This window comes from Chionomys nivalis, chromosome 1 (assembly GCF_950005125.1).
Source record: "Chionomys nivalis chromosome 1, mChiNiv1.1, whole genome shotgun sequence".
Taxonomy (NCBI): Eukaryota; Metazoa; Chordata; class Mammalia; order Rodentia; family Cricetidae; genus Chionomys; species Chionomys nivalis.
Genome location: NC_080086.1, coordinates 11,236,206 through 11,254,425, shown reverse-complemented (window position 1 = coordinate 11,254,425; position 18,220 = coordinate 11,236,206). Strand labels below are relative to the sequence as shown.

The 18,220-nt window shown below is 40.6% G+C and overlaps 1 protein-coding gene across 3 annotated transcripts in view; it reads left to right on the top strand.

Annotated features, from left to right (window-relative positions):
• Positions 1 to 18,220, top strand: part of Pik3c2g (phosphatidylinositol-4-phosphate 3-kinase catalytic subunit type 2 gamma) — a 324,648-nt gene that overhangs the window by 112,769 nt on the left and 193,659 nt on the right. For all 3 annotated transcript variants that reach the window (XM_057780802.1, XM_057780793.1, XM_057780784.1), the window contains 2 exons: positions 2,988 to 3,081; positions 6,544 to 6,638. In XM_057780802.1, the coding sequence (XP_057636785.1) occupies positions 2,988 to 3,081; positions 6,544 to 6,638 (189 nt within the window). The remainder of the gene's footprint in view (positions 1 to 2,987; positions 3,082 to 6,543; positions 6,639 to 18,220) is intronic.

Sequence of the window (18,220 nt, the reverse complement as noted above, 5' to 3'; positions counted from 1 at the left end):
ACAGCAAAGAATAATCTGTTTCTATAGTTTGATTTCCAGCACTGTTTTTTTTATCTTTATCAAAGCATTTTGATAAATTGCCTACAATACAGACAGCATGATGATAAATCCTAGGAATAAAAGAAAAAAAGATTCAGTAAACATTACCCTCAGTTGGTTTAGTCTCTCATTGAGGAATGGGAACACATTTTTTAAAATTATAATTCTTAGTACTTATTACCCAGTCCCAAGTGACCAGAAGTAAGTCAATATCATTGAAGAACAGGAAATTATCAGTAGGGTTATTCACATTCAGCAAGATTTGATGCATGTTTGTGTTTGTGTGTGTATGTGCATCTTTGTGTGGACATGTATGAGCAGGCACAAAAGCCTATGCATGTGTGTGTGGCCGCCTAAAGTCAACGCCATGAGTTTTCCCCCACCCCTCTGCTCTACTCTTGGAATAGCGTCTCTCACTTAACCTGGAGTCCATCAGGTCAGCTAAAATTGGAAGCTTTATGACTGTAGAAAGTAGGGAAGCGTGCAGTCTGGTGTAGACAGATCTAAGAAGAAAGAGAAGAGGTTTAGTTTGAATAATGTTCAAGTACATAAGTAGTCACCACAATTCCAGAGGAACTGGGGACATAGCCTAGTGTGTGTAAATGAATGCAAAAGAAGTATGTGTATTATCTGCCATACTTTATCTGTTGTACTTTTGTCGTCATCCATATCAATAAGATGAGACAGGCAGACAAGAAAGTGTGCATGGCGGCTGGCTGACTCAAGGCACAATATCTTGAGCATCAGCATTTATCATTATCCCTCTGAGGCTTTGGACTGTCCTCAAACTCACCTTGATATTGACAGGCTTTAGACAAACCCTTTAGTAATTGAGAACAGTAAATTAGAATCCACTGAATTTCGTTAGAAAATCTTAAGTCTTAGCACGCTGAAATGAACCAACCTTCTACCGTTTCATTTTCATTGCACCCTCCACTAGGTCTGTGTGGGGTGAGATCCTGTGGCCTTAGCAATACTTTCTCAGATGTCTGGACCAGAGTTCTCATCACATCTCATGGTTGGGGTCTTTAGAAAATAAGACTAGAAGTGGATTTGTTGATCATAAATATTTGTTTCACGTGAGGAAGTTTAAAAGTGAAATCTGAGTTTCAATTGGAACCCAGTGTAAATTGAAAATAAATGCATAGCTGTTTAGCCTCCCACTCCAAGTGACTCTCAAGGACAGTTGGGGGATACTGGGTAATGCCTTGATTTTTTTTTTACTTGACTCTAGTTGCATAATGTTCATTTTGCCCTTCATTAATCTAATATACTAAAAAATCAAAAAGAAAAACAGACTACATTAAAGAGTGAAGTTTTTGAAATTCCACACCATAGGAAGTTGATCTTGAGCATCCTGGCTGACTGTAAAATATTGTTACTTCCTACAAAAAGAATGTGGTATTTTCTTCCCTTATCAGTCATTATTTTTAACTGTCATAAGGTGTTTCTTCAAGTTAAGTTATACCTGTTAATATTTTTGAAGGCTTGTCCCTTTAAAACTAAGTCTTCTTACCATGTCTTGCTGAATCTATACATGTCAAATCTACAAGCCAGAAACACTTAAAACAGTGTGTGACTAAATGACTTCTAGATACTTCCAGCAACTTTGAGATAATTGAGTATAATCTTCGAAGAGTACAAGATGGTGGCAACACAAAAAGTTCATTTATGAATAAAATTGTTTGGGGGGGGACATGGCTTCAGAAGCTAAGCACCTTCACAAATTCAATTTAAAAACTGGGGTTTGCTAACTGCCTAAGAGATGTTAAATCTTACCTGTTTCAAAAGTCTAGTCAATAGGCTTCAAGAGCTTCGCCCTTATTAAGTTATGTTTCTTTGTTCATCACAAAGTACTTTTGATATCTGGTTTTCATTAATATATAGCAAAAAACATTTTGAAAATACTAGATACCATTTTTAATCATATAAATGATCAGATGTCCAGGAGGTAATAATTTCTTGAATAAGAAGCAAGGATGTGCAAGATATTCATCAGTATGGCTATAGGATAGGGCCATTACAGGTTCCCTCTCCTCAGTTGCCCAAGGAACTAACTGGGGACATATCCCTGGACACCTGCGAGCCCCTCTAGAGTCAAGTCTCTTGCCAATCCTAAGATGGCTCCCTTAAATTAGGATATATACTTCCCTGCTCCCATATCTACCCTTCCTTTATCCCAACCATCCCATTCCCCCAAGCTCCCCCCATCCTTCCCTTCTCACTTTTCTCACCACATTTCCCCTTACCCCCATCCCACCCCACCCCCAAGTTCCCAGTTATTGCCCAGCAATCTTGTCTACTTCCCATATCCAGGCGGATGACCCTGATGGAGGGGGGAGGACCTTGGACTTCCCACAGGGCAGGGAATCTTGCTCTTCAGACTCAAGAGGGAGGGGGAATGGAGTGGGGGGAAGGGGGAAGAGGAGTGGGGAGAGGGGGAGAGGAGTGGGGGGAGAGGGAGAGGAGTGGGAGGAGGGGGAGAGGAGTTGGAGGAGAGGGAGAGGAGTGGGAGGAGGGGGAGGGAAATGGGAGGTGGGGAGGAGGCAGAAATTTTTTCAACTAAATAAATAAATAAATATTAAATAATAAAGATAAAAAGAAAAAAAGAAGCAAGGATGTTCAAATCATTTTGGGAAAGATTTTTAGCTCTCTCATAACTTGTATTTTATAGCTAAGAATACTGACAGGGATGGGACCTAACCTGCTTCAAAAGTCTAGTCAATAGGGCATTCTCCTGCAGAGCATGTGAGATTGTAGATTCTATACTGTAGAAGAAGAAAAGAAATGAGTGCTGATTATCTTAATTGGTTTAGAGATGATTACAGGACCTTATTTACTAAGAGTGAAATTCTTCTTTCCCAGATGGTGTGTGTGTGTGTGTGTGTGTGTGTAATTCATTATTTTCAGTCAACTCCAAATATATAGTCACATTAACCATGTGTCAGTTTTCCAGACCAAGACATTCGTGAAGTGGCCGTTCAACAGTTAGACAGGCTCTTGACTGGTGAACTGCTGGAGTGTCTCCCACAGCTGGTTCAGGTAAGAGCCAAGGCTCCCAAGAGATCCCAGGGTCCTAAGTAATCATTTTCTAAAGGTTCCCAGTGTAAGCCCACAAAAATTACTGAAATGTTATAGTGTGAGTTGGCCAAGGACAAATTTGATTACATCCCATGTGTCCACGTTATTAATATAGACATTTTCTATCCAGAATTGATATACTAATAAGGAGTCATATAAAAACCCACAAGGAAAGTTGTCACAAACCAATTTCTCTTATTAATTAGTATTGGGGAAAACATAGGCATGTTCATGAAGGGGAACAATCATCTCTTGACTAAGTATGTAAATCGATGAAACATTAATGGAGGAAGCACTCTGTAGAAAACAGCCATTTACTAAAGAGCTCTTCGTTCATGAGCTTCTTGCCATCCCTATGGAGAGTCTTACTGCCAGTTATTACTCTTGAGAAAGTAATTTTTAACACCCAAATCTACTGCTAACTAGCACAATGTAGCAACATCAGCTATCACAGCATTGGGAAATTTCTAGAAAGCCATGTGAAAGTAATGAAAGGCTAAGACTGGAGATATCTGGTTCACACGTGAGCATCCACAAGCACCCATGCTACAGAAGGATAGCTATGCTCCAATAGGACTGTTTGCTGGGTATGAAGAAGAACAGCATTGTGTTTTTTGTTTTGTTCTCTCTCTCTCTCTCTCTCTCTCTCTCTCTCTCTCTCTCTCTCTCTCTCTCTTTCTCTCTCTATCTCTCTGTATACTAGAAGACTAAAAGACAATCCAAGGTATCAGTCACCATTGTTATTGTTGTTGTTGTTGTTGTTGTTGTTGTTTTGATACAGGGCATTCACTAGCCCCAAGCTCAACAAGTAAGCTAGGCTGGATAGCCAATGAGTGTCAGGGATCTGCCTGTCTCCACCTCCCTAACACTGGGATTTCAAGGTGGGCCACCATGCCTAACTTTTCTACATGTGTTCTGGGGACCAAACTCATATTTTCCTGTCTGCAAGGCAGATGCTTTACCAACCGATCTACCTCCACTAACAGAGTCTCAAAATCCAGGATGACATGAAACTCACCATATGGTAAATGATGACCTGGAACTTCCCATGATCCTCCTGCCTGTGTTGAATTTACAATCAGGTATTGCCACACCCAGGCTGATTTTTAAATTCAGACAGTTCCTTACCTGGCAGATTGGAATCTTCCTTAACAGATAGTTGGCTCAGCTATTGACCATTGCTATGAGATGTGAAGAAACTTCTATTAATAAGCTCTAATGTTACTCTGTACACCACAATGGGAGTTGTTCTGACATCCTCCCGAGAGATCGAGCTGAGAAATAGCTGTTGGTTTGTACTTTAAGTGATCCATCCAGTTGAAAAAGGACGCTTAAAGGAAATCCCACACTAGCTCAGAATTGAGGATAATAGAGGGTTATTTATGTAAGGGTCGACTCACAAAACACAATCCTCTGCTGGAATGGAGAACAACCACCAAATTCCACAGCCAGAAAAGAGGCTGGACACACACTTTTTATCAGTATAAATATTATAAGAGGCCACACCCAAGTGGGCGGGTAAGTTAAAGGGTACTGGCTGTAGGAATTCCCACAGCATACAGTAATGACTTCCCTTGATTTGTCAGGATATCATTAAAACAAAAAATAATACCCACAAATAAGAACAGATGAATCCAACTCGTGGGTTCATATTCATGTCATGACTCACAGGTATGGGCAACTTGCTATCTCTAACTTGGCACAGAGAGGAATTATTCACAAAGTTTCACATAGAATGAATTATATTCAATGTACCATTCAGAAGCAGTATGCATGGTGCTAAGAATATCACTCAAAGCCATAGTCTAATAAAGCCAGTTTCATAAAAAGTACACTCAAAATCTAATGCCGCACCTACAGAAATAAAAATTGAAAGCTCTATCTGTGTTGTAATTGAAAATAAAATTTATAGACTGTTCTAAGATGTGAAGAAATACTTACTGTGACTAAACAACAAAAACTATGAAAATTTACTATGAAATTTACTTCAAGGAATGCATGCTCCACCTTGGCCTTTAAACTTTCTAAGACCTGAAAGTCCTCCCCTGTTGATTATTTTTTAGAAATTATGTCACATACCCAAAAAGATTTCCTGCATACTTTATAATAAGGATGAGAGGGAAATTCTATCCTTAGACAGAATAAGGCAATGAGTTTGTAAGCAAAAGAGTCAGTCTGTAAGTTCACCGGGTTCTAAAAGAAACATGAGAACAGATAAAAACCAGGCAGATCCAAGAGTAAATTCTGGACCAGCTTCTGCCTCAGTGGTCATATTATATGTTCTCCCTTGAGGCATAAACAAAACATACAGCCAAACCAACATAGCATGAGCATGGGGGAGAAAGGAGCTGTGACGCGGCATGACAAGGCACACGTTTTCCACACACACTCCACCAGCGTTAGACTGATATGTGTTTGCTGAAGTTATTGCTTTCTTAACACTTTAGGAATATATCCTTCAGGTGTAGATGTGGGATAAACAGCACTACTTTTCTTTTTATCTCTACTGTGGCATAAAGCCTTTCTTAAATCCTCTCTCTCTCCTTTCTCTCTCTCTCTCTCTCTCTCTCTCTCTCTCTCTCTCTCTCTCTCTCTCTCTCTCTCTCCCTCCCTCCCTCCCTCCCCCTCTCCCTCCCCCTCTCCCTCTCCCTCTCTCTGTCATTTCTCTATGTGCATGGGTATGTGTATGTGGCAAATAGACGGAAAAAGCAGAAATGGACATTTTTAGGAAGATAACTCAATTTCTGCTCCCACGATGATACCCAAGTTCAGACTTGGGACAGCTGAGTCCCTACAGAGGACAGGTGCATGTCTGAATGAGGTCCCAAAGGGCGTCAGAGGCTGCCATTGCAACCTGTATCTTTGATCAGATTGAGGATCTGCCTTCCCGAGCTTCTCATGAAGGAGAGGAAGAAATGGTTTAGGAATGAGTTATGGTGGCACCAGCAGCTTTGAATTTTTAATCAGGCTTCAGTATCTGTAGATTAATAGTCGCACATCAGTTGGGGATTTCTGTCTTGGTTGTGAGTGGGAGCTAATTGATCTCCAAGTCAGTAGAACTGTCTAGTGCTTAAAGATACCATTTCATCATATATTTTTATGCCAGGATTCTCCCCTGGAGCATGGCTGGAGTTTACCAACCACTTGTCTTTATTTAGTTTCTAATACTCTGAAAACATAAATAAGGAGAAGCAAGACCATGGAAATACAAATTGTGTAACATTTTCTGTGTTATTGTACAACAAATAAACTATCAAGGGTATTATCAATATTTTATTGGAAAGCTCCTGTTATTTTTCGATATCCCTTTCTGAAGCCTCTGCAGTCCTGTGTAGTATGTTGTGGGTTTTTGTTTGCTTGTTTGTTTGTTTTGTTTTGTTTGTAACTGATAAAGAACAAAGGATTCCTTGCCTCTTACTGCAGGCTGTCAAGTTTGAGTGGAATCTTGAAAGTCCCTTGGTAGAACTTCTGCTTCGTCATTCCTTGCAAAGCATCCGGGTGGCCCACCGTCTCTACTGGTAAGACTAGCACAGGTCCAGGTCACCTTGGGCCCCAGCTTCTCTCAGCATGGTGAGAAGATCCCTTTACCTATGATTGTATTGTTGTCTATTGAAAATTCTGCTGAATCTTTGTAAGTTACTTTTACAACTCTATTTAAAACTGTGCATGCCTATCAAAACAGGAAACATTTACAGAAGCCTATTTATTCAGCACAAATAATTCACATTTATATAGAAGACTTCTTTTTCTCTTTTTTGATGTTGCTCATTCTTTTCTTCAAGTTAGTATACAGCATGACAGGTTTAATTATGACATTTTCATACATATGCATCATTATTCCTTCTCCTTATTCATCCATCCCCTGGCTCCTCTCCCCCTTCTCTTGCCCCCTTCTTGCTGGTTTTCCTCTCACAGTAGTCTCCCTCTCTTCTCTCACATCACATGTATTCTGTTGTCCCCAGTTTTCCACATTCCTTTTACCATTAGGCCTCTTCCCCCTCTCCTTTCACAGCATACACGGCACACACACACACACACACACACACACACACACATCCAAGCCTGCCTGCCACAGATGGATGCTATGTGCGAGAATTCTATAGAGTTTTCAAACCTGTGTTTATTTGTAGTGGGGAGCTGCGGGCTGTGTTCCTGCCACCCCAGCTCCTGGTCGCCTGGCTAACTCATGTCCCAAAATAACAACACACAAACTGTGTTCTTTTAAACACTGCTTGGCCCATTATATCTAGCCTCTTCTCGGCTAACTCTCGCACCTGGACTAGCCCATTTCTAATAATGTGTGTAGCACCCCAAGGTGCGCTTACCGGGAAGATTCTAGCCTATGTCCATCTTGGGTCAGAGCTTCATCGCATCTGCTCTGGAGAGGAGAGCATGGTGTCTGTCTCTCAGAGGAGCTGCCCTCCATCTGAGCTCACTTCCTCTTCCTCCCAGCATTCTGTTCTGTTTACTCCACCCACCTATGTTCTAACCTATGAGGGTCAAGCAGTTTCTTTATTTTTAACCAATGACCTTCCTCCATCATTTCCCCTTTTTCTGTTTAAACAAAAAAAGGAAGGCTTTAACTTTAACATAACAAAATTACATATAACAAAACAGTTATCAAGTAAAAATTACAATATTTACATCTATTTTATCTTTATCATAACTAAGGAAAACAGCTATAACTATCTATCTATTCTTCAACTCCATCAAAGACTCCAGAAGGATATATTACCTAAGTAAATGAGAAGTAAGCAACTTACAAAACTCTAGAAATCACAGAGACATCTCGCTGCCTGGACAGTCACCCAAAGTTCCTCTGTACCGTTGGGGCATCCATCTTTGGCCTTCCTCCATCATTTATTGGGGTGATAGTTGTCATTTGTTAATTGATCTGGGTTCTCAAAATCAAGTTCCACTATTGGGATAATACTGGCTTGTGGAGTAACTTCTATAACCTTCCTTCTGCTACTCTGTGGAACAGCTTGAGGTGTGTAGAGGTCACCGTTCTCACATCAAGGTTTAGTCAAACTCAACAGTGAATCTGTCTAGTTTGGGTTTTGTTTTTTTTTTTTTTTTTCGGGTTTCTCAAGACAGGGTTTTTCTGAAGCTTTGGGGGCTGTCCTGGAACTAGCTCTTGTAGACCAGGCTGACCTTGAAATCACAGAGGTCCGCCTGCTTCTGCCTCCTTAGTGTTGGGATTAAAGGCATGCATCATCACTGCCCGACTTGGTTTTGGGTTGTTTATTTGTGGGAAAACTTATTGCTGTTCAACTGCATCTACTGATGCCATCTCCTACTGACTTTGGATGTGATGCACTGAGATTCTTACTTCTAGCATTTCTATTTTTTTTTTATTGTTTTTCATCAAGATCTCAGTTTCCTTGCTGAAGTTGCCTTCCCTGTTGCTGACTTTCCTTCATGTTGTGATGTTCTCTAGCTTCTTTCTCCGTACTGCTGATTTTCCTGTCAAGCCCTGGATTGAATTCATGGCTTGTTAGTAACCCCTTTCAGTTCATTGATCATTTCTATCAGAAAACATTTGGGTATTCTTCACCGAACTCTTAATTCGGCATCTGTGAGTTCAGCACTTACTTAGGCATTACCATCTTTAAAGAGTCATGCTGTTTAGCTTTCTCACAGTTCTGTGTTTCCCTTTTGTGAACTTTGCATCTGTTCTTTTGGATAGTGTCTATGGTTTCATCTGAGACCCTCGCAGCCGCCTGCTCTTAAGGGCTCAATCCCTGGTTCTTTTCAGTGAGAATAGAACAAAGAACTATAGCAGCATAAACACTGAATTGTGCGAGATCAAGAGTTACACTCCACAATCAACTAAAGCCCAGTATTCATTTTATCACCAAGGGCCATGAACTAGAAAACAATAGTAAACAGAATGTCTACAAATTATTATTGGTAAATGGAGGGGTAGTAAATGAATGAAATAAAGGAAGGGAAGTCACACAAAGGGGAGAAATAAAAAAGAAGCAAGCTAAAGAAAGGAGACTTGGAGAATGATGCTCTGGGAAAAGAAAGACGATTGAGAGATCAGAGGAAATTAAAAGGAAGTTCAAGTATTAAATGCCCATTATAAAGGAAAAATGTAGAAAGAGAAAAAGGAAAGAACAAACAAAAAGAAAGGGAAAAGGCTGGCCAGTGATAAAAGAAATCTATAAACAAAATAAGATAACTGTAAAAAGGTAATAAAATATTTTTAAAAATGTAAAACATAAAATAAAATACTGCTAAGATAAATAAAAACAGCAAAAAGAGATGTGTAGAAGAAAAGAATTGAAAAACAAAAAAGATAATGTGTGCGAAGAGGGTTATTTCTGTGTAATAAAAAAATTAAAGACTTCAGTGTAAATTCAGGGGTGGAGGGCATGGTTGAGCTTGTGGACATTTGTCTTTTCTGTGGTTTATGATTTTGCTTAGACTGTATTGGCCAAGTCTCCAGGGTCTTCAAGAGCTGATTTCTCATGGATAGCTTTCTTTCATTGTTTACCAGACTCTTTCACAACTACATGGAGCTTTGCAGTCTGTGGCTTGATGGATGTTATCACCTTCTTGAGACTCACCAGCTTGTTCCTCTGGAATGGCTTTGCGTTCTGATTGAGAGTGTCTCTCAAATGCATTGGGGCTATAAAGGAAGCAGAACATTGAGGTTTGTGTAAGCAGAGAGCCCTTCTGACTCTCAAGACATGCTGGGTATGAATGAGGGGACGAGAAGAAGAATGGGTTAGAAGGTGCATGAGCGGAGCTCCAAAGTTGGGCCTTACAGAGATGGCTCCAAATGCGCTCTTTCTGGGCTGTCAATCTCTAGTATGATTCTCAGTTGATGAGATCTGCTCCCTGAAACCAAGGGTGGACTTGTGTTTTCTTGTATACGCCACTGCCTGAGCCAAGTCTCCCAGGTCTTGCACTTTCCATCTTGTCAACATCTGACCTTTCTGCTTCCTACAACTGTCTCTGAGAGAAACATGGAGCCTCATTTCATAACAGGAGAACTGGGGGCTCTGAATACTGAGAGAAAGGCAGTTTACTTCAGGATTTTGCATACTGGCTATTAGCTTAGAATGGCAGGTGTGCATATTCAATGCAGAGAAGCTTTTATAGCCCACATTCCAGTCTCTCCCTCCCTTTCCTCACTGAGTAGCCAAAAAGTGCACAATTTTGCATGCCATCCAAGTATCCTCTTTCCCACTGCCTCCCATGTTTGCCCATTTCTTAACCTTGATGCTGTTCATCTCTATATTTTACACTGTTTAAAGTTCATCAGGTGCATGACGGATCATATTATATCTACAGGCCCCTAGGCATGCTTGGCTGTTAATAAATTTCTGTTCTAAACTTTTAGTTTAGTTGGAGAGGGTATTAGATGAACAGAGCTGTGGAACTAAACTAATATAGTGCTGGGGAGAGCTAGATAAGCACATCTGAGGGGAGCAAGGCTAGCCTAGCAGATCTAGTGAGGAACAGGTAGCCTAGCAGATCTTAGGGAAGCTAGATTAGAGATCTTTGGAGAGCAAAAGTAGCTCAGCTTGGAGAGAGAAGCTATCCTAGCACAGCCTGGGAAGGCTAGCCTAGAACAGCTTGGGGAGAGGAGCTAGCCTAGCATGTGTTAGCTGGGTTTTTCTGTTTATAGCTCATCTGTACCTGAACTTGAAAGCACCCTGAAAACGACTGTCATATTCTTTTTTAATTTCTTGCACTTCCTAGAGGAATTTTTTTTTTGCCCTGGAGCTGTGGTGTGTTAGTTATTGTCTGGTCTCAGACCCATCCAACCCTCCCCTCGGTTAGGGAAGCTTCAGACAATAGCTTCTTCTCTAAGATGGCCCTTGTCCTCTGCTCTTGAAGGTATATTTTGTAGGTGAAAACTGTTCTTTTGTTTCCTGGCCACTCAGACCCAAATAATCACTTACAGTACCATTTGGCCAATAGATTAAGTATATTTTTGACTAACTTTTACATCTCAAACTAACCCATTTCTATTAATCTGTGTATCGACACAAGGCTGTGGCTTACAGGTAAGGTTCTGTTCTGATATCCTCCTTCCACAGCTACATGGCATCTCCCTGACTCCTCCTACTCTGTCCTTATATCTCTGTTTGAATTTCCCGTCTGGCTTTATTCTACCCTGTCATAGCCAAAGCAGCTTTATTCATCAACCAATGAAGCAACACATAAACAGGACATTCCACTTTATATATTGAGTGAGAAAAGTAGGATTCTTATCTACTGATAATTCATCCAATTAAAGAATCATTGTCTTATCAAAATCTACAGCTGGTTGGGGACTCCTATGTGTTGTGAGCTTGTCCTGAGGGTGAGACTGCCAGTCCTCCTTCACCAAGGCGGCCTGGGTGCCCCTTATCCCTCCCAGCTGGGGGTTGTTTGGTTTGCATTAGTCTCCTTGAGTCACCTGTCTTCTTCTCTGTGTTTGTCAGGTAGTCTGTACTACTTCTGTGAATTTCTAAAACTGCCTCTCTCTCTCTCTCCCTCCCTCTGTTTCCCTCTTCCTTGCTCCCTTCCCCTCTTTCCCTCCCTCGCCCCTCTGTGGAATAGATGCTATATTCCTTCTTATTCTGACTCTTATTGTTCACTGTCTCCCACGCAAGCAGCTTCTTGTCAGCCAACTTGCCCAGAAGAGAAAGTGCTGCTATTTATGAGTACAGGTTAACTTTTATAATTTCCAAACCCTTCCTTTTCAACAATTTCTGTTTTTTAATAGAAAATTAAATTCAGTCTGGATTGTAAGATGGGTGGTTTTATGATTGTATCACGTGACGATTTCCAGACAAATCATAACTGTGGGGCTGTGGATATTTAGGAAGCATGGAAGGAGGTGGGAGGTCCTTGGATTTCCCACAGGGTAGGGAACCCTGACTGCTCTTAGGGCTGCTGAGGGAGGGGGAGTTGATTGGGGGAGAAGGAGGGAAATGGGAGGCGGTGGCAGGGAGGAGGCAGAAATCTTTAATAAATAAATAAATAATTGTTTTTTAAAAAAAAATGGGAAACACTATGGAGGGAGTAAGGTCTCTGTATGATTACACAATGAATGCTTTAAAAATGGAGCGATTAAATGAGAGAATAATTAACATAAAAAATAAAATAAAATAAAGATCATTTTCAAAAAAAAAAGAATAACGAGTGAATGGCCTAGTAATATAATCAAAATTGGACATTTTTAAATCTTAAAAAAGATGTGTGACAGCATTATCTACTTGCTTCAATTTGCTACTTAAGACTATCAATTTAATTGGAAAAAAAAAACCTACACCCTTTTGAAGAACCATGTTGTCTCCTTCAATTCTTCTTATTGACATCATTCCTCCCCTTGAAGGGCTCAAAAGCCACAGAAACTTGTCAGGGGTTCACATTTCCCTTGCGACTCATTTCATTTTAAATGTCTAATCTAAGACACAGAGTGTTTCCTCCAGCAACTAACTGGAAGGAGACATTGGATGCTTGACCTTTCACTGAACACACTCTTACCAGAGGACTGGGTGAGGTCGTTCCAGCTTCTCTGTGAGCACTGAGCTAAAGGAAGCTAGCTGTGTGGATACACCTTGTGGCGTTTCCTGAGGCACTCGCACTACAGCTCCACTAAATGCTGTTTACTTCCCTTGAAACTTTGTCTTAGTGTGCATATTAAAATGAAAGCATGTTAAATCATTGCAGGTCTGGCACTTGAATGAAATACAGATGTCTGTAAAGGATAAAATGTAATTTTGAAAAGGCTATGAAAAGTTAGGTTAGAATATCAAGGACCCAGTATAACTGGTGAGTGCTAGTGCTGCCTAAGTAAGTCACCCATCTGTTAAAATGCAGTGTGAGAAGTGGAGTCCTGGGAAAGGTCACTGCCACTGCAGACAAAGTTGTAAATCAATGTCATGTTTATAAGCTCACAGAATTACAGTTATGTCACTGTCTCGAAAGGAGTCGTTGAGAGGGTAGCCTTTCTGGTGAAACCCATTTCTCTTCCTATCAATTCAAGAAGAGATAGAGAAGACTCTAAGTGACAGACAAACTGATCATTTCTGCGGGACAAGCTGGAGAGACTACAGGAAGGGAGAAACGAAGGCAAGTGAGGAAGTTTTAAAATATCATTTTTTTTAAAACAGGCAAAAGCTAAAGAATCCCAAAGCAGGAAAAAAATGTAGTTGTATCTAAAATCTCATGGCACTAAATATAGGGGCTACCTAGCATCATGTTCAGGGACTGTTTTGTGTCGAATATTGGGTTCAGGTTCAAAGAATGAAGCTAGGGCTCCTTTGACAAAAGCAATGTCCTGTAATTTAAATAAATAATGAAAGGAAGACAGAGCAGAAACCTAACAGCCATCAAGTTAATGAGGTTTTTCACTTGGCTGAGCAGCTGCTTCTCCAGAATCCATGTGTTTATTTAACACTGAAGTCAGTGTCTCATCCTATTCACCCGGGCTCTGGAGAAGGCTATTTTGCTCCTCGCTAACATAACATAACCTTTCCTTTACCAAGGCCTCTCATTCTCTATGCCTGCAGCAGCTCTCCCTGGTCCACCGTGTCTACCAGCCATTGTCCCAAAAGTCCTCTCACCAGACACTGAACTATGAGGGCATAGTCTTAGGATGAAAACCTCCATGACAACCGAGTGTCTCTGTGAAAGGAAACTGACTTGCAGTTACTATGGTGCTTCTCCAGCAGAGGCGTGAGGAGAGGTTGAATAGAAGATGTCTCGGACCCAAGGGGAAGAGCCTTCCCTCATAGCTGTGACAAAATGCCTGACTGAAGCGACCATGAGTGACCAAGAAATGACGTGTGAGCCTCTTGAGGACATTTTGATAGTAAATATCATGGAATAGGATATTTCATGACAGGGAATAGACATGAGACTTTGGATTAGGGAAATTTGAAGGTTTTTACTTTCCAATGTGTAAAATAAATCAATCAATCAACAAATAAAACATATCTGGGTTAATGTCTAGGAAGTCACTCTTGACAAAATAATTAAAATCATAGAAAATTAAAAAGCAGTGTTCTTTTCATTCGGAATAGGAAGCAGTTTGGCTACTAATAATAAAGAGTTGGCTGCAATGGTGGTCTACTTGCATCTTCATTAACTTGACACAAACTTGGACATGCTTAGGAGAGGGAATTTCAATTTAGGAGTTGCCTACATCAAACTGGCCCATGTCCACATCTGTGAAGCATTTTCTTATTGCTAACTGATGCAGGAGAGCTCATTTTTCTTTGGACATTTCCTAGGAGGATGTCCTTGGCTATTTTAAGAAGGTAGTTGAGCAGACTAGGAAGAGGAAACCAGTAAGCTGCATTCTGCCATGGTTTCTGCTTCAGTTCCCACCTCTATGTTCCTGCCTTGACTTCCCTCCATGGTGGACTGTGATCTGTGGGGGAAATTAACCCTTTCCTCTATGAAGTTGCTAAGCACACTAGGACCACAGGTGACTCCCAAGCACCCATGACCACTTCCTAATCCCAAGAAACTGAATTATGACTTTATTTGACAATGTAAACGAGAAAACAATTTTGACACAGATCATTCTGTATGATCAGAGTGGTCCTACATTAAAGACTTTATGAGAGTAAGGAAGATACTCCCTTAGTAGAGGATGCCCTGGGAAGATGAGGGCTTGTATTGTACTGACGTGACACAAATCTAGTGAACTGGGAACCACCAACATCTGAGAAGGTCTTCCCTAGACCCTTGGAGAGAACGTGGCCTGAACACTTTAACTTCAGATTTTGGGCCTGCAAAGCTGTGAGAAGGTAAGTGTGTGATAATTTGTGTAGCCATAGGAAAGACTCAGATCAGCGGAGATACCATTTTATCCAGACAGCTTCCTCTGATTCCCCTTCAGTGGGAATGAGCTTGATTACCTGATTCTATTCCACAGTGCCCTTGAATGTCTGATTCTTGAAAGGCATTGTCCCACATCCTTTGCTGAAATTTATCTTTCTTTCTCATACATATGATGGCTGATGATGCTTACACATATGATAGCTAATGATACACATATGATGGCTAATGATACTCACACATATGATGGCTAATGATACTCACTGAACCATTTTGCCTTCTCTGTACTAATTCTTCCACAGCATCTGAAAATCAGATACTTTAAAAAAATTTCATCTTATAAAATCACACCGATGTGTTTCAGGTCAATGATATTTTCACTTACTGATGACCTCATGGTCCTCTTTATCTGGCCGCTACATTAGTCCCCAACTTTGGAACTAACCCTAACTGACTGCTGCCTGGCCATATGCCTTGGGATGGGGAAATCTCCAGGGTCTAAGCTACAGTTCAGAGGTGCTTCATGGTGAAGTCAAGGACGAATGTGTCAGTCATGTGTCCTGCTGACTTCTTGCCCTTTCCTGTGATCTCCCTTGGAGTATTTCCTGAGGAACACTTCTCCAGGAGATCCCATCAACTGTAAATCCTCTCTCATATGCTGTTCTAGAGAACATAACATTTAAAAACATCTCCAAATGGAAATAACAATGTGAATAGCTATTTCTTGGTATCTGTTCTGGAGTTGCTTGAGACATTCCTCCCTAGCAGGTACCAAAGTCTGTGAATGCTGAAGTTGATGTAAAGTGTAATATGTTCATAGGTTCTGCATGCACCCTCTTGTGTACTTCAGTTCCCTTTTGATTATGCCTAACTCTTTATATGATATTATATTTGATATTATATTGCATTGTTTGGATATTTATATGATATTATATATGATATTATATTGCATTGTTTGGAGACTAGACAAGAAAAAGCCTTGATTTTTCAGTCTAGATATATTTATTTTGGTACTTGTAATCAATAGTTGATTCAATCCCAGGATGTGGGCAGAGGAAGGAATCTCAATTTAGGAGTTGCCTGGATCAGCTATAGGCCATCTGTATGTTTTTGCACACTACGGAACATGTTATACCGTAGGAACAGTGCCCACCGCCTTTACATTCATGCCAATCCAAATGAATGAATTCCAAGGAGAGCTGGTCTGAGTTTAAGTTGGTGTGGATGTGGCAAATAGATCCATGTCTCAATGCAAGTGCTGTTTTAGATACTCGATGCAAAATAGCTACAAGCTTCTACCTTTAAAATGGGATGAATATCTGTTTTGCAGACCATATATTACTGTTTAGGGGTTTATTTGCTGACAGACAAGCAACACTTAGAGCAGTACTTGGTGCTTTGTAAATATTCAAAAATTCATATTGCCTGAATGACTTAAACTGTCTGGGCCCAAATGTGCCAGTGCAGACCTGTGACAGAAGGGGGCAGAAGAGAGCTGCTGACACAGAGGAATTAGCGCTAAAGGGCTTGAGCAACTTCAGAAGACTGACCAGGAGCCAGGCAATGGATGTTACCTGTGAAGGCAGCACTGGAGAGCAAGGAGGATCTCAGCAAGCCAGAGACAAACATCAGGAATGAGGAGTAGGGAAGAAATAGATGCCGCTTGTGTTCTAGACCAGGTAGGAAAATCAGAATAAGCTGAGCACTTTGGTGACAAAGGACTCTCCAGGTACCACACAGCTTTAAAGCACCTATGCTTCGATATGTTATCTGTCATGTGACATGATGCAAAAATATGTGTGTGTTATGTGTATTGTATTGAGACTAGGGGTCTGTGTTGAATGTCTTTCTTAATCACTCTCCCCCTTATTTTGGCAGAACAAAGTCCCTCACTCAATCTGGAGCTTGCTAATTCAGCTACACAGGCTGGCCATCAGGCCCCTGGAATTCTTCTATCTCTGGCTTTCCACAGCTGGCAGGATTACATGTTTATTGCTAAGCCCAACTTATTATGCAGATGCTCGAGATTTGCATTTAAGTTCTCATACTTTACCAATCGACTCATCTCCTGTCCCCTCGATTCATATTTTAAATAATCACCCTGTACTTTTTCTTATTCTCATCTTGGGGACAATTTCTCAAGTTGGTATAAACAAAATAAAACAGCACTGAAATGTACATGCTGTGGTTTAAAGTAGGTGTGTCCTTTCCATCTGCCCATCAACTATATATGTCCCTAGCTCTCGTTCATGAGTCACCCTCAAGATTAACCATTGTTCCCTCCATCAGCTCTCTTCTGACATGAAAATATGTATTGGAACCCAACATTTGCAAACAATTAATAATTTGTTCATTTATGTGCAACTATTAAGATACTATTGAACTAATAGACATAAAAGAAGGTGCTCTTTGCCTTAAAGGAGCTCAGAGGCCACCGTCTTCACACCAAGACAGCAGGAAGGCTGTAAAGACAGAGATGGCAAGGGCCCAACAAATTCTTCCCATTTTTCTGGTCTTTTTTGCCTATGCCTCTGTGTGTCAAATGCAAGTGATGGTCAAGGCCAGATATTAAGTAAATCACAAAATCTAACTTTTTGCTCCCATTCTGTAATTTTAAATACCAATAAAGGTGTCCAACTGAATCCATAGTGTACGTAAACGCTGTCTCCGCTTTGATGCCTGAATACTGGGAAGACTAAAGAGCCGTTCTTGAGGGAGCTATCACAGTGCTATAGAGCACACATAATACAGAATCAATAGGAGCTTTTCAACCCTCAATTCTCAGCTTTCAAGAATCATTACATTGCCCGTAATTCACCTTTTTACCTTTACAATGTAATAAATAATAAAATACCACTTCACTCTTTTGTAAAGGAGACGTAGGCCTGGCTGTCAGCTAATATTGACCTGCTGGAATCAGTGCTCACCCTGCTAGTCTCAAAAAAAATATTATACACCAGATAAACTGCACAATGAGTAACTCACCCGAACAGTATCCCTTTTCCTCCTTAGCTAACATGAAGACAAAGCAGTGGCTATTTGTAAGACCGTAATCTGTAAATCCATTAGCACAATTAAGTGAATCAATTCAAAAACCAGACACAGAGATTCACTTGAAGGTCTTCATTACTTCCATCATTCTGCCTGAAAATTCTTGTCTTTTAGTTTGACGTAAGTGAAGGGTTGTGGCGATGAGCATTTTGTAGACACATAGTGAACTCACATGTTAACTTAGACCAAGGCTGGTCAGAATCTAAACTTTCGGGCCCATCTCCAGCACTTCTGCATAGTCATGGGTTTTCCA